This window comes from Astatotilapia calliptera, chromosome 23, assembly GCF_964374335.1.
Source record: "Astatotilapia calliptera chromosome 23, fAstCal68.1, whole genome shotgun sequence".
NCBI classification, from domain to species: Eukaryota; Metazoa; Chordata; class Actinopteri; order Cichliformes; family Cichlidae; genus Astatotilapia; species Astatotilapia calliptera.
Genome location: NC_137443.1, coordinates 20,947,591 through 20,971,454, shown reverse-complemented (window position 1 = coordinate 20,971,454; position 23,864 = coordinate 20,947,591). Strand labels below are relative to the sequence as shown.

General features: G+C 42.8%; 1 protein-coding gene and 1 long non-coding RNA gene across 2 annotated transcripts in view; one reads left to right on the top strand and one right to left on the bottom strand.

Annotated features, from left to right (window-relative positions):
* The first annotated feature begins 8,303 nt into the window (after positions 1-8,303).
* On the top strand, positions 8,304-23,252 carry LOC113015726 (uncharacterized). Its single transcript, XR_013905389.1, has 8 exons — positions 8,304-8,893; positions 9,884-12,594; positions 12,796-12,839; positions 13,424-13,501; positions 13,863-13,969; positions 15,274-21,515; positions 21,602-21,719; positions 21,851-23,252. It is a non-coding gene; the product is annotated as an uncharacterized LOC113015726 (long non-coding RNA).
* LOC113015719 (NLR family CARD domain-containing protein 3-like) overlaps positions 13,385-23,864 on the bottom strand; it is a 39,928-nt gene continuing 29,448 nt past the window's right edge. The window contains exons 8-9 of the mRNA XM_080297585.1: positions 16,286-16,332; positions 13,385-15,788 (exon numbers count right to left, since the gene is read on the bottom strand). Of these exons, the coding sequence (XP_080153711.1) occupies positions 15,259-15,788; positions 16,286-16,332 (577 nt within the window). The 3' untranslated portion in view covers positions 13,385-15,258. The remainder of the gene's footprint in view (positions 15,789-16,285; positions 16,333-23,864) is intronic.

Here is a 23,864-nt window from a genome sequence, read left to right as displayed (position 1 = left end):
CAGCTACTGCAGCATCTCAACGAGGATGACCCAGATCGGCGCACAGAATTTGCAGAATGGGCAAAACAAAAATTGGAACAGGACCCTCAGTTCACGCAGAAGATTTTGTTCAGTGATGAGGCAAACTTTTATGTGAATGGTGAAGTTAACAAACAAAACCACCGCTATTGGTCTGACACTAACCCACATTGGATGGATCCCTCCAAGACTGTTAGAACAACAAAAGTGATGGATTGGTGTGGTATATGGGGTACAACAATAGTGGGTCCATTCTTCATCAATGGAAACCTCAAGGCCACTGGATATTTGAAATTGCTACATGATGATGTGTTTCCCTCTTTATGCACTGAAGCTGGCACGTTCCCTGAGTTTTTCCAGCAAGATGGTGCACCACCACATTATGGGTGCCAGGTCCGAGCATTCCTAGATGAACAGTTTCCTGGAAAGTGGATTGGTCGTCGTGGGCCAGTTGAATGGCCCCCAAAGTCTCCCGATCTGACCCCCTTAGACTTTTATCTTTGGGGTCATCTGAAGGCAATTGTCTATGGTGTGAAGATACGAGATGTGCAGCACCTGAAACTATGGATACTGGATGCCTGTGCTGGCATTTCTCCTGCGGTGTTGCTATCAGTGTGTGAAGAGTGGGAGAAGAGGGTTGCATTGACAATCCAACACAATGGGCAGCACATTGAACACATTTTATAAATGGTCAGAAACTTGTAAATAAATGGTAAATGGCCTGTATTTGTATAGCGCTTTACTAGTCCCTAAGGACCCCAAAGCACTTTACACATCCAGTCATCCACCCATTCACACACACATTCACACACTGGTTATGGCAAGCTACATGTAGCCACAGCCACCCTGGGGCGCACTGACAGAGGCTCATGAAAGAATAAAGTTACGTTGAAACCAAGCACACCATTGTTTTTCTTGTGACATTACCAATAAGTTTGATGTGTCACATGGCCCTCTTCCTATTGAAAAAACAAAAGTTGTATCCAAGATGGCCGACTTCTAAATGGCCACCATGGTCACCACCCATCTTGAGGAGTTTGCCCCCTCACATATACTAATGTGCCACAAACAGGACTTTAATATCACAAACCATTCCCATTTTATTATGGTGTATCCATATAAATGACACACCCTGTAGAACACCTGTGCTGAAGGGTGAAATACAGCATAAGATTAATGGGTTAGTGAGGTATGTTGAGGTTAATATTTTCTTTTTACTTGTTAGATCACCATGGCAACTAATGTTGACAGTATTTCTTTAATATAATGAGACTTAGCAAACTTAGCAAAGACACACTGAAGAAACACAACTGATGTAAAATCCAGGATAAAGAGGGTCAGTGAATGCAGTGTTGAAGGTGTGGAGGTGGATCAGAGTGTCAGAGGAGACTCTGTAGAAGGACAGAGTGCCAGCAGGACAGTCCACCTACACTGCTGCTCTTTTAGAGACAGAGGAGGAGGAGGAGATAGATGTGTATCTGTTATTGTACCTTACATAAAGAGGACCATGATCAGAGCAGCTCAGACTCCAGGACTCTCATTTTTAACAAGTACAACTTCTGATGGGATCACACATTAGTGTGTCACAGTAACATACAGCATGCAGAATCAAACTGTTGAGTTAATCACTTTACCTCTTGTTCTAGGTTTTTGGTCATGTTTCTTTGACTTCTTGTGCTCTTTTGCTCTGCCCTTCTTCTTCCTCTTCTTACTGTCTTCATCTGATGAAGTTGTACTCACGGAGGAGTCAGAACTCACATCAAAAGACCCATCAGAGGACAGTGAAGGCATGCTCAATACCTCACTGGAATCCTTCTTTTGAGAGAGCTAGTAAAACAGTTAAAAAGACAACACAGACAAAATTACTCATCAGAATGCTTATGTAAGTATTCAACCAGAGGAAATATGTGAAAAGCTATGTAATGTTTTTAAGAGTGGAATTACATGTTGCTAATTGCTCCTTTAGATAGTCCCTTTCTTTGGTGAGCTCATCAATTTTATGCTTTTGCCACTCTAGCCTCATCTTATAGATCTCCAACTCTTGTGATTTTCTTCTGTCTGCCAGCTGTGCAGTTGGGGCAACAGTCACACCTAGAGAAAATTAAAAACAAAATGAGACTTAGCTATAAATAAAATTAATAAAACAAATAAATGCACAAATACAATTATAATACCAATGTACACTTTGTAGAATTTAAATAACAGCAAAAGCATTGCAGTCATTAATAAATAGCCTACAATGGTAACATTACAAACTATATTTAGTTATGGCCAATTTGACTATAATTATATATTAACGCATTTCAAACATAGTGCATTAGATTGTATAATGTAGAGCATTTAGTGTGAATTTATATTGCATAGACATGCAGCAAAGTAGGAAGTAAGGACTGAGAAACTAAATTACAGAGAGCACAATCAAAAGTTACAGCCCAGAGTAACACCAAAGGCAATAATCCTCATTTAATCCGACTAATAAAATAAACTGCACAGTGTTTTTCCCGGTATCCAAAACTTAAATGTAGCTAAACGCTAAGTAGATGTCCTATTAGCAGCTGAAAAGCTACCTGCTAATAGGCGGTGGGTGCAATGACTGTAGAAAACATGGATGATGATGATGTGACAGCTCCCCAAAAAGTATAGGTTATAAACCCCGCCTCCTCCATGTTAGCGGATGTGTCACGGACCCGGCTCTGGACGACTCGGGGGGTCCGTGAGCAGTGTGGTTTGTTGTTGTTATTGTTATTATATTATTATTATTGTTATGATTTGGTGATGTGGGTGTTTTTCTGCACAATGCTGTGTTATTCTGTGTTCCACTCATTATATGTATAGGCAGGGTGTGGGTGTGTATATGTGTGTGTCTGCGGGTGTGGCTGGAGGATGGAGGACAGCCACCTGCAGGCCTAATGGGTGTGGCCCTGCGGGAGGACTGGCCACACCTGAAGTTCCTGCCACACACCTGTTGCTGATCAGGGCTCATCGGGGGAGCTTTAGGAGAGTGTTGGAGCTCCCACCGGCGTGGGATCATTGCGTTGTTATCCCAAGTTAGTGTGTGTCAGCGTATGACAGTGCAGTTCGTGTATGCCCGCGGGGATCAGTGCTGACGGCTGTTTCTGTGGTTTTCCTGCAGGCGGAAGAGTGGACCAGAAAGGCAGCACGCTCGGGGTGTGCGGAAACACGACAGCGGGGAGCACAAGCACAGACGTCAGAGGGGAGCACACACACGGGAGTCTAGGGAGCAATGGGGATGTATTGTGTTTACAGCTTTCACTGTAAATAAAGTGCACTGTTTGCATCGCAGAATCCTGCGTTTTGGGTCCTCATTTCCCACATCCCCACGGTTTGTCTTGGCAATCCCTGACAGAATGATCCCACCAACCACCATGGACCCAGCAAACTCAAGAGCTGTCACGAAGGAGGGATCGCTCGCGTAGCTATGGGATTACTGCCAGAGCGTAATCCAGGCTGTAGATCCACCCAAGAGACACATACAGGTAGTGTTTTTGGACAATTACCTCTCATCCACTACCTTCACCGCAAACTTTTTGGACATTAACAAACTTACGTTATTGGTCACTAGTTTAAGGGATAGCTCTAGTTTTGAATTATTTGGCTTGGGTGGCCTGAGCAAGGAAAGTCCGGCTGCTCTCCTAGAGGCTCTAGCCGCCTGGTTTTTCATGCATCGGCGGTGGGCTTTCCCGTTGATGCTTGCGGCACAATTGCTTGACCCTCCATTACAGAAGAGATGTCGCCCTCGCCATCATCACCCCATTACGCCTCCACCCACTCCTGCGGTTTTGGCCCAGTCAGCCTGCTCATTACTGCAGTGGGTAAACCAGACTCAATTGTTTCAATAAATCCTGTCATTGAAAATCAAAACACAGATGAACAGCAGAGGACGGTTTCCATACACACGGCCCCGCCTTCACGGAGGAGAAGGCGTCCTCGCAAGCAGCGTTCAGCCATATCTACACTCGCTCCTGTGCTTGTTGAAGATTCAGGACCAGCGGCTCTGGACGCCACAGTGAGTAAAATGGACTCTGCCAGGGTTGTAAATTCCCTCCCTGTGAACATGGAAATAGAGACTATAGCCGCTACGGCAATTAACAATGGAGAAACTGTGAAAGGTGTAACTGAAACCCCAGTGGAGATTTTTGGACCACCGACACATGAATGTGGCCTGAGTCCTAATTCTGGGGCAGAATTTTGCATAGTCAGCCCTGAAGTAGTTAGCTCAGAGTCGGTGGGGTCAGACACTGTTTGCTTTACCTCCAAACACTCAGAGAATGTTCACTCTGAGACTGTGAGCTTGGAGCTAGGGAGCTCAGAGCATGCAGACCCAGATGACTTTTTGGCCCAGTCTGGCCACATGGAGACGGAGGTTCTCCCCAGGGCTTCCCCAGAGGCCGAACTGGAGGCCTCAGATGCTTCTGGACCCCTGGAATTTGTTGAGCCAGCTGTAACATTATCATCCTCTCCACCCTTTGCACACATCCTCTCCAACCCTTTGGTCCTGGCGTTGCAGTAAACGCCAGGACCGCCTCCTACAACGCGGGTCTCGCCACTGGCGATATGAGCGCCTACAAAGCGGCCTCATACGGCGTGCGGCGCGCGGTGATAGATGCCAAACGCCGGTAATGGGAACGTGTGGAGTCCCACTTCCACCAGGGCGACACACGGAGTATGTGGCACGGACTACGCACCATTACGGACTACAAAGCCAGGGACACTGCGCCAATCAACGCCGACTCTGCATTCACCAACGAGCTGAATCAGTTCTACGCCCGTTTCGAGGTTAGCCAGGCGGCTAATGCTATCTACCGCCTGACTACCGAGGACAGTGACGTCATCAGCGAGAGACCGGTGACCAGCATCGCGGAGCATGACGTCCGAGCGGCACTGAGGAGAGTGAACACAAGGAAAGCGGCGGGGCCAGACGGCATCACCGGCCGTCTGCTGCGCTGCTGTGCTGACCAGCTAGCAGGTGTGTTCACTTACATCTTCAACGAGTCCCTGGTGAAGTCTGTGGTCCCCACATGCTTCAAAAGATCCACCATCATCCCTGTGCCCAAGAACAGCAAACCCTCATCCCTGAACGATTACCGGCCAGTTGCACTGCCCTCGGTAGTAATGAAGGTGTTTGAGAGGCTGCTGAAGAACATCATCTCCTCCTCCATCCCAGACACCACAGATCCGCTGCAGTTCGCCTACAGATCCAACAGATCCACAGAGGATGCCATCGCCCACGTCCTACACACCACTCTCAGCCATGTGGACAAGAAACAGGGTAACTATGTGCAAATGCTGTTTGTTGATTACAGTTCAGCGTTTAACACAATAGTGCCCTGCAGACTGTTCACAAAGCTGAGGGATCTGGGACTTAACAGCCGTCTGTGTGCATGGGTGTTGGACTTCCTCACTGGCAGAACTCAGGTGGTGAGGGTGGGCAGGTGCTTCTCCAACAGCATCACCATCAACACAGGAGCACCTCAGGGATGTGTCCTCTCGCCACTGCTCTACTCCCTCTACACTTCAGACTGTGTGGCCACCCATGGCTCCAACACCATTGTGAAGTTTGCTGACGACACAGTGGTGTTGGGTGCCATCTCCAACAACGATGAGACGGCCTACATGGATGAAGTGAAGAATCTGGCATCGTGGTGCCAGGACAACCACCTCCAGCTGAACGTCAGCAAGACCAAGGAGCTGGTGGTGGACTTCAGAAGGGGTCAGCACAGAGACTACAAGCCCATTATCATCAATGGAGCTCCAGTGGAGAGGGTGCAGTCCTTCAAGTATCTTGGTGTCCACATCTCCTCAGACCTGACATGGGCTGCCCACATTCAGGTCCAGACCAAAAAGGCTAGGCAGCGCCTGTATCACCTACGACAACTGAGGAAGTTCAGGGTCTCTCCAAAGATCCTCAGGATTTTCTATACAGGCGCTGTGGAGAGCATCCTCACACAGAACATGACATCGTGGTTTGGGAACAGCTGTGTGAAGGACCAAAAAGCTCTCCAGAGAGTGATCCGTACAGCAGAATGCTGCTGCAGGATTGCTCTCCCCCCGCTTCAGGACACCTACACCAGGAGATGCCGGACTAGAGCAGCGCAGATACTGAAGGACCCGTCCCATCCTGGCAACAAACTGTTCCAACTTCTGCAATCTGGTAGAAGGTTCTGCATCATCCGGGCAAGGACAGAGAGACTCAAGAGGAGCTTCTATCCCCAAGCCATCCGGGCCCTAAACACACACACCCGCCCTCTCACATCATCTATAATTGACTGAGACAGGACTCTTCCAGACACTAAACCAAGGCACAATGTACATTTCAAATTCCTTTAATTTTAAATATGTCTATATTGTCTATCCTGTAAAATAGTCAGATGTCTATTCTTATTAATGTACAGAATTCACCTGCTTGCTGCTACTACTGCACATTCACCCAATGTATATACTATATATATATATATACATATATATATATAATGTTCTTCCTCTACACCCCCCCCCCCCCCCCCCCCAAAATTTTTTGCACATGTCGAGGAGCGTGTCAGGCTACATTTCACTGTGTGTTATACTTGTATAACTATGCATGTGACAGATAAAGAACCTTGAACTTTGAACCTTTCATGTTAGCCATATCACCCTCAACTCAGTCTGCTGCTCAGCGTGTAGTTCAGCTGTCATCTGTTCCACCATCCACATCCACTACTCTGCCACCACATCCACCGCCTGCTGCTGCCGTGTCACCGCATCACCGCCAGATGAGGAGCTCAGTGTGCTGGAGCAGGAGCTCGGCGAGCGGGAGGAGCACACACCGTCGGTAGAGGAGCTCGGCGAGCGGGAGGAGCACGCTCCGCCGGCAGTGGAGTTCACCAAGCCTGAGGAGCCTGTGTTGGCCTCGGATGAGCTCAGCAAGTCAGAGGGACCAGCACGGTCACCACGTCTACGTCCGGCGCGGCCACGTCCTGCATGGCCAGCACGTTATGGATCGTGTGTCATGTTACATTGTGGCTCACCGGAGCGGCAGCACCGCTGCTGCCGGACCCATGGCAGGCTGCCAGAGCTGCGCCGCCGCTGCCACCATTGGACGTGTGGATCTGTGGCAGGCCACCGGAACCGTTACGCCGCTGCTGCCAGACCCGTGGCAGACCACCAGAGATGCAGCGCTGCCGCCACTGGATCAGTGGCACCAGAACCTTAGCTAAGGACAGTAGTTAAAGAAGCCACATGTGCTGTCAGTGAAAGCTGCAGCTGTTTTATTGATAAAGTTAAAGACAAAAAGTCAAAAGGATTAATCATCCATGTAACTGTGTCACTATATATCAGCATTAACAGGACCTCAGTTTGGTGTTACAGAGCTGCTGATCTCAGACCTGCACAGATTCTGTTTTAAACACTTGATGTACTCCGCTGCATGAAGAGCACATTTCATTTTCTCTGACACAATTAAATAAAACCTGATGAAGGTCAAAGGTTGTCACTTGTATGTCAAACTACAAACTGGTGATCTGGAATTCTTTCACAGTTTTCTGCAGATAGTGTGTTATTTACCATAAAGTGATTCAGAGTTATTCTTACCAGGGTAACCAGAGAGGATAATATATTTTAAATATATAACTTTCTACAGGACTAAATATAATATCTTTATGTAAAAGTCCGGAGCCTCTGGGGAGTATCCGAGTATTTATAACATTACACAAACCAAAGGTCTCCATCACAGTGTTTATGAAATGCTGGGTTTATCTATCTTCTGGAGCAGGCCTACGAAGGAGTGCTGAAGATTTCCCTGTGTGGGAGCTGCTGGTGAAGATCATGAGTCCTGCTTGATCAATGCGATGAGCTTCTGTCTTCCTGGTGTTTCTTAAATGAAGCCTCTCTCAGTGGGTCAACAGAACTTCTGGCACAGGACAGCTGTGATGAAAGAAAGTGAAGAAGTTTCTCCAAACCTCTGGACCCAGGAAACCCAGCTTAGTCCTCATGGTCTCTCTCACTAGTTTCTCCCCAGGGTGAATTTAGCTGTTGATATAATATGGACTCTATTATTAATAAATGAAAAGAACAAATTAGACTACACTACTGAAACCTTCTGCTACTGTTTTTAAAGATTCCATGTTACCAGGCTGTAGACGGCTCTGAAGATTTAAACAGTTTTAGATCCATTACACTCACAGTCTTAAATGTTAAAGTCTTAAAGGACAGCATTATATTTTTGATATTAATAGTAACTCTGGGCCTCTGTGGAGTGTGCAGCTGATCTCATCGCTGTCTAAAAATGGATAACAACACCTAAGAAGTGCTGACTTATTCAATAATAGGTGTGCAGCATCGCTAACTAGCTAGCAACAAGCCTCCAACACAGTACATATCCTAGTGGGTAATCTAGCAAACGAATTAACAACAGAGTGATTTTAGATATTTTAGAACTATAAGATGATAAGCTGTGTGTCTTTTTTATAACAGTGAATTATTAGTTGTATTTATCTTAATTAAACGAGTCGTCAGTCGTGGTAAACCCATCAGCAAAAAACTGGAGCAGACAGGCTACGTAAAAAGTGTAGGGGGGCGTATTTGCGGTCATGTCCAGCGGGTGTGTGGGTGCCGGGAGCGTGACTCAGTCGCTCCACCTCAAGTCACTACCGCGCAGAATCTGGCTCCAAAAATGCAAGATGACAGCCTCCACAAGAGGGATATTTTGGCTTCATTTTTGCACAATGGGAGGAGGTGCTGTCGTGTCGTCCATGTTTTCTACAGTCATTGGTCTAAAATGGAGGTTGTTGATGGTAATGGCTCTGGTGCGGCTAGTTAGCCATGGTAAATGCTGATAATCACATGGCTACCGGCGAAAATAACGGAGGAAATCAGGACGGTAAGCCAATTTCTGTCTTAGCGCATTTGCGCTGCTATGTGTTTTTGTGATCTTTTTTGCGGCTCATTCTGTGAATTTTGGTCAGAGTGTGCTGAAATTTGGTGTTTGGAATTGGTGATAGCTCTGGAACGTAACCAGCCTTTCTTTAGCCGGTTAGATGAAGTCTAAAGAATTTCTGGTACGGTTTTGTTGTTAAGCGGACCTGTGCGCATTTACGTAACTGCTCGTTTAATCTAGCTTGTTTTCGTTGTGTTTGGTGGTTGTAGAAAGGGTTTATATGAGATTTTAGCAAAGAGTCAGAGGTTTCTGTGGATACCACACATGTCGGGACTTATATTTCTGATCCCGTGTTATAATCGATTAAACGTGATCTCCTCCTTTTTCCCCCCGGTACCGGGGCCGTGGGGCTTAAGTGAACATGAACTGATGGAATCCATGAATATGAAACATGTTTCTCAATAAAAGAGACAGACATGTACAGACTGAACTAGCTGAACTATCTGAACTATAGAGCAAAACAATAAGCTAACATGGGCATAACTTTAGTAAAGAATTCATCTCAGACAGCACCCTCCAAAGGACTGTAGCATCAGTGATGGGAAGAGGGAGGTTACAGATGGCCGAGAGGCAGTCATGGAGCATGTGCATTTTCAGGTGGTTGTTTTCATGTCTGCTGACAGCCAAGCAAACACTTCAAAAGCAGGACATTCAGAGTTGGAGAGTCAACCACATGCAGTACAGTGAATTTTGTGTAAAAATGTACTCAAGGTCTCTGCTGGCTTCATGCAACCATTTAGCTAATGCTAGCCAAGTTAGCTAAGACTAAAATGTTTAGACCACGGTGTTCTGTTGCTGATGGCCCTTTGTAAGATAAAGTAAGCTGTTATGTGAAAGTTTATGGTAAAATATTCCATGTCATCATCTAAACGTCTGACTCTGTCTTATTGTTTCATTGCATAGTTAATTGTTGTTTTCACTTTCTTCTCACAGTCAACCATCCACATGTGAGGCTTTCTAGGAGCAAATTGAAAATCAAGGCTGCAGTAACATAAATGGTATAGGCAAGTCTGTCCTTCACCCCCTATGTTTCTCCATCTTTCCCCCTCAGAAACAATGCTGTTTAGGAGCTTAAAAATGTTTACAAGTTCTAACAGTGAATCACTCAGAATACAGATTTTTCCCCCATTGTTTATATTAGAAGTAATTACTATTATTATGCTATAGCTATTATGGTGCTTACAGGTGTAATAGTGTATAGTGCTATATAAACTAGATAACTCACATAAAACTTTTTCTTTGCATTCCTTTTTGCTACAAAGCTCTCATTTCTTGTCATCTTGATATTATAAATCAGCCACACCCCTAATCAGTTTACTGGAGCCAATCCCAGCTATCATAGGGTGATAGGTGGGGTACACCCTGGACAGGTCATCAGTCTGTCACAGGGCTAACACACAGAAACAGACAACCATTGACACCTATGGGCAATGTAGAATTAGAATTTTATTATTATAAACTTTAAGTAATTTCAAACCCCTTGTAGTCCCACACTTGGGATATTTTGTCTTCTGCATTTAACCCATTCACTCGGTGAATCAGTGGGCAGCTACCAATCCAGCACCCGGGGAACAGTGTGTACCTTGTACGGTGGATTTGAAACCCCGACCTTCTGATTATGGGGGAACCACTCCACCTACTGAGCTATCCCTGCTCCCTGCTTTGCTGATTATTTTAATTATACTTAAATTTCGAGGAATTCCCCTGTGAAAAGGTACACTTCAACCACAGCAAGATCCTTGTTAACTTAATTCAGTACAAAGGACTAGATGTTACAGTCCCTGATAATGCATTGCTTTAGATGGAGAGCCTTTTGAGGGATGACTGTTTGGCAGCAGCACACATTGTTGTGGGCCTCAACTTTTGGTCTTTTACCCAGGCTAATCTGCCATTTTCCTTCCTTGGTCAGGTTTAGGGATTAGAGATCTGATCTAGATTATAATTGTAAAATTTGGGACACATCGTCAGTAGTGGACCTTGGCTTCATCGGGTGTTTCGGCCATTATCACTAGACACCCTCATCAAGGAGGCCCTGCCAGGGCTGATCAGGCCCTGGAGTGTGTCACTGGTTTATGTTAAATTGTTATTTCTCTTCTTCTTTTTTCTGTTTAGTTTCCTACAGTTTATTTTCTATCTATTCACTGCAACTGAGAAATAATACTTACCACGTTAGCATTTATGGAGCCTAGCTTCTTTAAAGGGATAGAAAAGGTGATAGAGAAAAGTAAGACAAAAGGGACAAGATAGGAGAGAGCAGAGAGGAGAGCCAGAAGGGGGGCGCCCGATATGGCTTCCCACACCTCCCCGCCGGATCGGGCTGTACACTCTACCTCCCCACTGCCTCCCAGAAAAGGGAAGAAGAGCAGAGGGGAGAAGAGCAGAACATTTCTTTTGTCTCGCGGTTAGCTGACTGCCTTAGCTGCCCGAGTGATGTCAGCCCTTTTTAACCATAGCCAGTAACTGGTCCTCTCAGCAGTGTTAGCTAGTTCTCTTATGGCCTGCCATTGCGCCTGTCCTCTGATCCCAATCTCTCTAAAGCTGGACATACACTGTTCGATTTTTTCAGTCACGTTATTCAGCTATTCTGCTCAAACTGCACGATTGACTCGCAGGGGTTAGAAGTTCGCAGGTCACGATGCAGGGTCTCACACTATACGGCCCGATGCTCTGATGCGACCTGAGTGCTCACACTGTGCGTCCTTAAAATGAAGGTTATAACAGAAAATCTGTCGCTCACTCTCCCTTTCTCTCCCTCGCTGTCTTTCACTCACACAGAGACACCACCACCATCAACTTTGCTAAATTGCTAATGAAAAACATTGATCATGCAGTTGTGATTGAGCAGCAACAACTATTTTCACAGTTGTTGTGATAATTTTGTGAGGCCACATCGAAAAGGCTCAGATGAGCTTTCCAAAGTTCTACAAGTTGTGCTTCCATCGCTTGTGCCCAGATCACATGCTGCACTGCTGTGCTACTCCGTCTTTTTCGTCGACATTTATGTGTTTGTGCGTGCGCAGTGTGAGCGGCTGCAGTGACACCCTTACGACGGTCGGGAGGATTTCAAACAGAGACCAAGCGATTAATGATCGGGAGCTGGTCGTAAGGTGTTAATTGCTTCTCGTTACCCCACATATACTACACGATGCACGACGAAGACCAAACTTGGGCCGATCACCAAAACGGTCGCACGACTCAAAAATCGGCTCGAAATGGGCCAAAAATCGCACAGTGTAAGCCCAGCATAAGCATTTTTGGTGTTGTACTGGCAACAAAGCCCCTGCACCCCACTTCCACCGGGTGCACCTTGATGTTCCAGCCTCTATCCTCTACCTCAGCTGCCAAGTTGGCATACCGCAGCTTCTTACACTCAAATGCTTCCTTAATTGCTTCCTCACATGGTACCGTCAGCTCAATGACGTACGCAAGATTTCAGGAGTTAGACCAGAGGACGAGGTCTGGTCGCAGAGTTGTTGTTTCGATCTCTGTGGGAAAAATTAGCCTCTGATCCAAGTCCACTTGCATCTGCCAATCCCTGGCAACCTTCAGCGGGCCCAGGTCTGGGGTTGAGGGGCTTGTCCTCGGCTTGGCTCCTTCCCGGGCAAATGTTGATGAAAACTGACGCTCCTCTTGATTCATGAAAGGTGAGCGTTAATGGATTTTCTTTTGCACTCAAATTTCTCAGCTAGACACCTGAGAACCTGGTTGTGTCTCCACGTGTATCTGCCCTGAGTAAGGCTATAATAAATAATCAAGATTTATTTGTGACTAATATGATTTTGAATGTTGATTATATTAGCTTGGATGATCCAAATCATTGTTGATCTGATTTATTTATTTCACAGTTTAAATGGTGAAGATTTTGCAACAGCTAAAATTTGACAATAAGGTAACTTATGATTTAGGACAACTCAGTTTACTCACATTAGATATTGTGTCATTGCAGTTGTTGAGAGAGATTAAGAACACCTTCAGAGATCATTTCGAACCACTACACCAACATCCAGAGTTTTAGTGTAGGTTTTGGAAAATTTCCTGTGTCTGCATTGGTGTTCTTCAGGTCAGTCAGTGCAGAGATGTAGTAGGCAAACTGGGAGCTCTGTAAAGTGACCATGAAAGATTACCTGTATATTGTCTGTGATGGAATACCTTTTCATAGAGTGCACATGTGCCTCTCACCCAGTGAACTCACACATTTCAAATCAGATGAAAATGTGAAGTGATGCTGGTAAAATCACGGGCAAAATACAGATGATGTGCACAACTTTCAAATAAGCAAGAGCAGTTCTTTAGGACATTTAAATTGTCATTCTATGATTACCAGAAGGTGAATCATATTATCAAATACAGTGAAGACTATTGTATGTGTGCATGCATACAAGATTACACACAAAGCATCACATTTGAGTTTTTTTATTTTATTTGCAATTTCCATTTTTATTTAGTTTTACATTTTGTTTATTGGTGGTTCAGTTTTTAGCACTGCCACCGAAAACCAAGAACGTCCTGGGGTTCAGATCCACCAACTATCTATTGCCCCTCAGTGCGGAGGTAAACTTTGCAATACATTTTTAGTTTTGTAAATATAAAATAATCTTTTGCTTTTTGTATTTGTCTAAAGTTTAGCTATACTTCACTGTACTTACAAAACGTTGCACATGCATTCTGGTATAATTGCAATAGCAGATAGGTAATGTGCAGTGCATTTGGATCTTAAGAGGTGTTTTTGAAAGAATGTCTTACATTGACGTTGCCTTTCGTCATAAAAGATCTTGCTATAAAGCATTAATTCATGAATTACATTATTCATTATGAAATACATGGGACTGTGTAATCATCACTGGGTGTGTCATTTCTGTTTTAGTTAGTGTTATTTCAGGTTTCAGTTTTATTTTATACTGTTTTCCTGCAGGTGACCACAATGCGGCAACAAGACTGAATTAAGACTAGAAACCTGCACCATCATCTCATCTTTGCAGCTCTCAGTTTGGAAAGTAGACCTACACAATTGTCTCAAAGGTAAAATCTTCTGTTGGATAATTTATTAGTGTGCATAGCCTCCTCTGTTAGTTTTTAACAAACAGATGACACGTCAGTTGTCAGCAGAAGTGAAGAGAGGACAAAATGTAAAAGTTGAGAACTTCAGAATCTGAGGTTTGTCCATATTTGTAGAGGGACAGATCAGATTTAATTTTGTTTATATCATGCTCAGTCTTTCAAAACAAGAAAAGGCAGGATTCATACTGATTCCACAAAAAGACACAAATGTGAAATTACCTAGCTAACATGTTAGAGAGCTACAAGATGAAAATTATATGTGAAGAGATCTGCTTTTTTAAAATATAGCTACATGCTTGTATTTACATCTGTGACCATCTGAGGGCAGTAAGCACTCATTAATCAGTTCCTCTTTACTGACATCAGTGTTTCTCTCAGTTTAATAATATCCGTTTTCAAATATGCAGTGTTATCACACTGATTAAGTTCATTATTCCAACACTGAAATGAACTTCATCATCTCAGCTGAACTGAACTTCAGAGTAACACAGCATACTGAGGCTACATCCACACGTACATGGGTATTTTTGAAAACTGAGATTTTCAGCTTTTGTTTTTAAAAAAAAATCCTGTCCACATGTAAACGCAAAAATGAAGGAAAACGCTGCTAGGAACATGCCAAAGCAACAGGAGATATATTGCTAACCGTGTAGAAATGTTGGCCAATCAAAAGTCTAGAAGCCTGGGTGGGAAAGAGTAAAAAAAGATGGCGCATAGAAGCAGAACTGAGTCCTATGTGTGGAGGCACAGTAACTGTGTGTGTATATGTAAGCATTTAAACACTGCAGAGAGTAAAATTAACAGTAACAGTATTTTGTCTAAGTCTGCCATCGTAGAAATCCATTTCACCGAAACAATAATGTGGCGCACAGTGTGACGTCAAAAAAGGCGCAATCCTTTGACGCTGCGTTTTCTCTGTTTTCCGCGTCCACACGCAAACACAAAAACTGAGTTTTCGAAAATCTCCACCCTGGCAGGAGCTTTTAAAAATCTCAGTTTTCAGTGCCGTTTACGTGTGGACGAAAGGTGCAAACGCATAGAAAAATCTGCGTTTTCAAAAATACACGGGTACGTGTGGACCTAGGCTGATATTCAACGTGAAGCTTTGACAGAAAAACAGTTTAAAACATCAACTGATTGAATCCATGAATCTAAAACTGTGTTTCTGAGTGAAAAAACAGACATGTATAGACTGAACTATCTGTTCAACAATCAGAGTTTTACAGGACACTAACAAGACACTCTTTAAACTAAACTACACACAGACGCACTGAGGAACCACATGAGACTGTAAATCCAGGATACGCAGCTTCAGTGAATGTGGCGTTGAAGGTGCGGAGGTGAAGCAGAGTGTCAGGGGAGACTCTGTAGAAGGACAGAGTGCCAGCAGGACAGTCCACATACACTGCTACTCTGTTAGAGACAGAGGAGGAGGAGGAAATGGATGTCTTCTGGTTATTGTGCCAAACACAGTAACCATCATCTCCAGAGCAGAACAGACTCCAGGACTTATTATTCTTTCCAAACACACAGTCTGTATGTTTCCCCTTCTTTCTGATTGTTCTGTAACTCACTGATATATAAACTCTTCCTCTCCACTCGACCTCCCAGTAACAGCGACCAGTCAGACCATCTCTACACAGCAGCTGAGGATAATCAAATCTGTCTGGATGATCAGGATATGACTGATCCTCCTCCACACATGTCACCTTCCCGTTGTTGTCAGACAGTTTGAGATTTCTGTGTAGTGCGTTTGTGTCGATTGTGAGTTGACAGGAATCTGATGGAGAGAACAAACACAATCCAGCTGCAGTTATTGATGGTAAATGGCCTGTATTTGTATAGCACTTTTACTAGTCCCCCCCAGGGACCCCAAAGTGCTTTACACACCCGGTCATCCACCCATTCACACACACATTCACACACTGGTGGAGGCAAGCTACAGTTGTAGCCACAGCTGCCCTGGGGAGCACTGACAGAAGCAAGGCTGCCATATCGCGCCATCGGCCCTTCTGGCCAACACCAGTACGCGGTAGGTGAAGTATCTTGCCCAAGGACACAACGACCGAGACTGTCCGAGCCGGGGCTCGATTACAAGGCGAACTCCCAGGTCTTGAGCCACGATCGCCCATTGATCCATCATCTGTTCATTGATTGACTTTTTGATGATGACTTCTGACATCAGAGATGTGAATGAGTGATGTGACAGTTTGAAGATGGTTGAATGTGTGCTGCTTTGTTTTCATGATCACATATCACATTAAAACACACACTTACACTTCCTCAGACCTGGTCTCAACCATCGGACTCCAGCAGGCTCCACCCTGAAAGGAGGAGGGGGTCAGACCAGCACAGTCTCTTTCAGCATGTACACATGGACATTACATCGCTCTCATACACATACTGTTAGACAATGATAAAGGAAAAGTCCAACATTTTGACACATACACTTGAAGAAAATGTCTAACGTTCAAAAGAGCAAAAATCATAATCACATGACATCATAACCTCCATTATTAAGCATATGTTCAGGGAGCAGTTGACACATGCCACAGTCAAAATTCAACACACTGACATACAATCAGGGTGTCAGGGAGTGGTTGCATATAGTACATGTAAAGGCTGTACTAAATGCAAACAATGATGAAGCATAGGTACAGACCAGCCGTCAGTGTAAGACACATTTTGGGCTAATGCAGCAGTCATCACTGCTTTCTGCGTGAAAGAGGCCTTTAGGTTTCAATTAGGGTTTTTTTTTTAATCATAAAGTGTGCCTTACAAGGGTAGCCTCTGTTTCCTGCTGGGATGGCTCCCCAGCAGGCTCTCCGAGGGTTCAGACGAGGGTGAATCAAGGACCAAAAATATTGTACGAGTTCAAATCTCAGTAACCAAAAGAAACCAAAAGAAAAAAAAACAAAAAGAAAAACCACATACTTTTTTCTTTTGTTTTGAGTGAATTCCCCCTTTCTTATTGCTGGAAAAATGAACCACATGAGCCAATAACAAAATTATAAGGGAACATGTAGTATTTGGTTACTGAGGAAAAGGTAAAGTGTTTTTTTTTTTTGTTTTTTTTTTTTTTGCAAATCTGTTTTTATTAGCATTTTTTTCCTTTTTAACAAACAGAACATACTTAAAGGACATTGTATAGTAATCATAGAAAGTAATAGGAGGCAGTGGAGGAGTTACATTGAGTAGGAGATTAGTTCAGTTGCAGAAACCTTATTCCAAGTTAGAATTTAATTATAAAATAAAATACTGTAGTTTAAGATTCCTATGTGATACCAAAACCTTCATGTTAAAAATTTGTTGAAACTAGGACGTTTGTCCAAATAAAGGACAGTAATAATAGTGCAGTACAGTCCTCAGGAACCTTGTAACCTAATACTTTTTGTAGAGTATCACCCACTGTTTTCCAGAATGAGTGAATTTTAGAGCAAGACCAGAAGATGTGAGAGTGGTTAGCTGCCACTTCACCACAGTTTCTCCAACAAGGCTGCTGTGTGCCCAACTGCCTACTCTTAATGTGAGGAGTGATAAAAAAAAACCTAATAAAGCATTTCCAATTAAATTCCCGCCACTGTAGGGAATTTGTAGATGTTTGAAGTGAGCCACATATCTGGTACCATATTTCATCTGTAATTGATAGTTTTAGTTCCTCTTCCCATTTTGTCTTTACATATAATGAGGTAAATTTTTGGTTCTTCATCAAATTGAGGTATAATTTAGATACTAGTTTGGTAGTTTTTTGTTGGCAGGCATCACACATCATTTCAATTAAAGGGTTAATCATCTCAGCCTCAGCTATCTCTTTATTGTAATAATCTCAAAGTTGTAGATATCGAAACAAATTCTGTTTTTTCAATTCAAACATGTCTTTAAGCTCTTGAAAGCTCCTAACTTTGTCCTTTCTGGTAATTAAACAGAAAGCAGTTAGGCCCTCATTGGTCCACTCTTTGAAAGCCTTGTCATATTGTCCTGGTTTAACACTATTGCACAAGGCTATCCATCTCAACTTTTTGTGGCCACCCTTCAGTTTTAAATGTTAGAGTACCACGTTTGAAGTGAAAACTGGGTTATGGGGTTGAGTTTTGATTTAACAATGTCAGGTAAGGTATCTTCTCCTAACAGTGTTTGGACATTATAATCCGTGCTATCTTGTGTCTCAATCTGTTTCCACTTTGCAGTGTATTAATTATCACACCATAGGCATAGAGAATGTAATTGTGCTGCCTGAAAATATAATTAAAAATTAGGCAAAGCCATACCCCCTTTGTCCTTTGGCAACTGCGGAGTGGAGAAGCGTATTCTTGCCTTTTTGCCTCCCCATATGAATCTCAACAACATTTTATCCCAGGCCTCAAATTATTGAGATGGAATTTCAGCTGGCAGTGCCTGAAAAATGTACAGCAGCCTTGGCATTATATTAATTTTTTATTAAAAAAAACAAAACAAAACAAAAAAACTGCCCTTTCGTGTTGGTGGAAAAATGCACCAATTAAAAAATGATATGGCAACATGACATTTGGTTGTTTAGAAAGAGGGGGAAATTTTAGAAGTGACGGCGAGAGAGAGAGAGAGAGAGAGAGACGTGTAGTTAGTGTGTAGTGTTGTGGATAGTTTTGTGTTGTGTGTCAGAACAATGAGGTGACTGCTGTCTCCAGGTAAAAAACAGGAGTGATGCACCTGCTGTCAGACCTGCAGGTATCAGGCTGTGGTGTTCTCCTTTATAGTGGACAGAAATTTTTGGAGTGGCACAAATAATTTGTGTGGCATCTTATTGAATGCAGAACACCTGATTGTTATGCAAATAGTTTGAAATGGTTATAAATAAAAAGGGTAAAAGGTAAATGGCTGCAAATAACTTTGTTGTTTGCAAAATGTGTGCATAGGATTTAAAAATTGACAATTTATATTTGCATTTAAAGTTATGAAATATGATTCATTAAACATGTTTGTGGTTGTTACAGTAATAAATATAACTTTTTCTACTCTGATTTTATGTTTTTTGTGTGATTTTAGATCAATTGTGTTAATACAGTATGTCAAAATGAAAACATAACAGTAAATTCAGACACATGAGGTTGTGCTGAAAAGGATGATACCAAACAAGGCAAAGTAAATATTTTTTAAAGGTGAAATGTAGAGGGAAAATCAAAAGTACTTAAAAATGGCCAATTATACCCTGGACCCCAGGGGGTTAGACATAATGCAATAGTTACTTTTCAAGTAATTAATTACTTTTAGAATCCTGTAACTCAGTTACTAACTCAGTTACTTTTTTGAAGAAGTAAATAGTAACTATAATTAATTAATTTTTCAAAGTAACTTTCCCAACAGTGGTTCTTAGCAAGATGAGGTTTAGTTTCTCCCAAAATACCTGATACCATTACACAGGGAACTCGTCACTGCCTGGGGTTTTGTTGGATTTCTCTCTCCTGATTGCCTTGCTCAGTTCTTCTATTGTGATTTCCTTAGTAAGTACTTCGTTTCGGTTTTTCCCGATGCTGGGTAGATCTAGTGAGTACAAAAAAATTTCTTATTGATTGTACATCTACAGTTCCTTCTTGCAGATAGAGTTTCTGGTAGTAATTGTTATCTATTTCTTCTGGTTCAGTTTCCAACTCTTGAGTTAAGGAGTTTCTAATTTTGTGTATTGCTCTATCTATCTGCCGTTTTCGCAACTAATAATTTGGTGGATTTAGGGCCCAGTTCGTAGTAATTTTGTTTCAAATATCTTGCCTTTCTTTCCACTTTCTGATTCAATACATTTTCTATTTGTATTTTAACCTCTAAAAATTGTTTCTGTATTATGAGGTCCTTTTTAGTCCTGAAAATTTGTTCCAACTCTTTTCAGTTTTTTGTCATATTGTTTTTTTTTTTTATATATATAAACAAAAGAGGCTTTTGCCATCAAGCTTCCCTGCAGAACGGCTTTCATTGAATCCAAAGAATTAGAGGATTCACTTCTCCGTTGTTATTCTCTTTAATGAATGTATCTATTTCTCATTTAACATAATTTGTAATGGTTTCGTTATGGAGAAGCCCTACATGAAGGTGCCAAGCTGTGTTCCTTGGAAGTGAGTCCAACTGAATTGTCAGAAAAATTGCTTTATGATCCGAGACATCTGCTACCCCAATTTTACAGTCTAACACTCTGTGACATTCTTCCTTTTGAATAATAAAAAAAAAAATCAATCCAGGTGCGCACTGAGTGCGGAATTGAGTAATGTATGTAATTCCTTTGTGAATGGTGCAGTAATCTCCAGACATCCACTAGTCCCATTTCCTCAAGTGTCAAGTTTAAGTGTCTGTTTATATGTGTTTTGTATCTAGTTTGACTAGTTGTGTCCAAATTATAATTCAGTATTACACTGAAGTGTCCTGCATAAATACAAAGTCAAAGAGATCTTTAAAGAAAGTTTTGGGGCTATTGGGTGGTGATTATATAAAGACAAGAGTCAAAATACTATTTTTAGTTTTGCCCCTCACAATGATGTACCGTCCTTCTTTATCTTTTATTTCTTTAAAGAGGTCAAACAACAAATTGTTCGCCATAAGAATGGCCACCCCTCTTTTATGGCTGTTGATATGGGAGCTATAATATGTTTTACTATATCCAAATTTCTATAATTTCCATTGTGGTGACAAATGAGTTTCCTGCAGAAAGATTATATTCTTATTTTATTTTTCAATTTTTTAAAACTTTTGATTTGATTTCCCAGGCCATTAACATTAAGCAACATTATTTCCAGACACTATGACATAGTATACTGTTGTGAAAATGAAATAATCCTCCACCACTGACCTTTAAAACAAACGAAACCTAAACCAAAACGCGGTTGAACTAATAGATGAACAATTAAAGAAAGCTGCAGAATCCAAAACTTGAACAACACTGCAGTATGACTCCCAATATGAAGTAAATGAGACACCCCCATACAATTATGAGAGAGAAAGCCTCACAAAAAGTGAGGGCCCTCTCTTAGAATCAGTGAGAACCACGATCTGAGTCACACTCATCCTATCTTAAGTTGTTGGCTACCTCAAAGTAGAGCGATTATATACAACTTGAACCGTAAAGAACATATTAATTATTCGGGAGAGCCAGATACCTATTTGTAGTGATGTGACGTTCTGTATCGAGGCTTCGAAGCTTGTGTCGAGTAATGGAGGGGGCGTTTCCGCGATGCACGTATCGAGGCTTGCTTCATTTATGGGAGGAGCTGAAAATGATGACGTCCGAAGCCTCGCTGCCTGGCTGTACCACGTGACTGGTTCATGAAGTGGTTCGAACTTTGCCGCGAGATATGACAGAGATACAAACCCCTCAGACTTCATTCAGAATGTGGGTGTTTGATGGAGAGTTGCGGTTAGTGAGAGTTTGGAGACCGTTTGGAGGTTTATGAGAGTGAGGAGAGAAAGTCAGGAGAGAATGGAGCCAGCTAAGAAGAGGAGGATGTCCTCCCCTGTGTGGGAACATTTTGATCTTATTCCTCCCAACAAGGTATGTAAATTTCTACAGAAGATGTATTTTCATAATACTGATGGTGCAATACAATTTATGTTACGCTGTCTTTACTTTTGTACAAGGTGAAGTGTTTGCTATGTGCCAGGGAGCTGGGATATAACAACAACACCTCATCCATGCTTAGGCACTACAGAGCTTTGCATGAGAATAAGGGGGACACCGATTGTGGAGCAAGACCAGGTGAGCCATCAAATGCAATGATAATACAGCATGCAGTAATGTTACTAAATGATATAACAATATTATACAGCTGTTATAAGTTACGTGTGTGATATTTATATTTGTGCTTTATCTTTATTGTCTTTCCTCAGGAGAACAATCTCCAATAGATGAAGACCTGGTTAGCATGGTGATTGAGGACTCCCAGCCATTTAGCATTGTGGAGGACAAAGGATTTAAAAGATTTGTTAAATCATTAAATCCTAGCTATGTTCTCCCCACTAAAGGTTATAAAAGCAGTGAAAATTTAGCTTTTACTGAATAAAATGTGAACAGGCAGGACTGAGGCTCAAAGCCTCAGTGTGTAGCTGTCCATACCTCAACGTTACAAAAGCACAACCACTGTCCACACCCCAACCACACCTCACCTCACAGTAAATGATCATTTCCATTTTAAGCATTTCCAAATGATCATTTTCCATACTGCCAGTATAAATATACACAGTGTACTGCCATCACTACAATATACATGTTTTACACACTCCTTTTGTTGTTGACATTTACAGGCTGTGTGCAAAAGGCCACACTCTTCAAATTCATGCCAGCTATTATTTTTACGTCCAGTAGGTGTCCTACTAGAGCAAATGAAGCTTCAAGAAGCTTCGCGCTGGGGTGAACCAATTGGATGAAAAGCTTCAGTGCTTCATGAAGCTTCACCTGCCCATCACTACCTATTTGTAGTTTTCTGTCCCCACACTTATAGAGTATCTATAAAGTCAAACCTGTCATGGTTGGCTGTGTGGCAGGCAGGCAAGCAGGAGTGGTGGACCCAAAATGGAGAACTCAGACACGGAAGTGAAACTTAAAGCGGAGCTTTATTGCTGGGAAAAACCTCGTACTAACTAAACTCACCAAAAGACAAATAAAAGTCTGAACAGAGGAACTGAGTACTGAAACACTGGAAAAGAAATACTAAACTGGAGCAGGTGACTAAACACCAGAAACACCAAAGCAGACCACACAGCTAGTTGAGGGTACGACACGACAGGGAACACAGGAAAACACAGGGCTTATATACACAGGGGAGTAATCAGGGAATGGAAAACAGGAGGGAGACACAGCTGGGAGGGTTTGGGCTAACGAGACATGGGGAGCAAAGCTAGACACACTGAGATGAGGCACAACCTTTCGCAATAAAACGGGAAACAAGAAACAGACACAGACTTGACACTGAACTGAACTTACACTAAATGAGAGACACAACTTAAGAACTAATCCCTCACAAAGAATAACTGAAACATAGAATAATACTAATAAACAAAGCATGACAAAAGGATCAGAATACAAACCATAATACAAAGGAATATAAGAACTGAAAATGCTGGGTCAAAATGACCCAGGACCGTGACAAAACCCTCCTCTGAAGTTAAGTTGTTCTGCGCTGGAACACTTGTAGTTTGTCGCGCACTGAATGGCTCCGTCGTTGCTTCTCCGGGTCACGGGTTGCCATGGTGACATTTGCTCCAGTGGCTCTATCAGAGACGTAGGGTCAAATCCTCCTCTTTCACATGGCTCCTCCACCCTAAATCCTCTCCGCTGCATTTCTCATACCGCTTCGGCCGGACTTTGGTACACCTGAGGGCCCGTGTCCCTGTGAATCTAGAGTTTTGTTAATGGAGATCGTATGCCCTTTTGTTTAAGTGTGCTTTTCACTTCTCTATATGCACGGGACTGTTGTACTACCGTAGCAGCATAGCCATAGTCAAAACCAATGGGCTTGTCTTTCACAAGGATCTTCTTCTGCTATGCGTTTCTGAGGACTGTTTCCTTTGTTTTGAACTGAAGAAAACAGACGACAATGGAACGGGGAGTGGCATCAGCACCTGGCCTAGGACCGAGAGACCGGTGAGCCCGTTATATTTGTGGGTCAGTGCCATCAGGTATTAGCCTCTCTCTTCGGATCAACAAAGCTTGTATTTATTCTCGATCTACACTGAAGGTCTTCTAGCTTTTCGGTCAGTTTCCTCTGCTCCGTTAGCAATTGTCTCAGCGCGTCGTAGGCCACCGCTGACCAGTTTTCGAGCCCCGCCACTCGTGTTTCGGCTTCCTTAATACTAGCTATCTGCTTTAGTGATCCCTTCCTGTTCTTCAGTCAAGTCCCTGTGT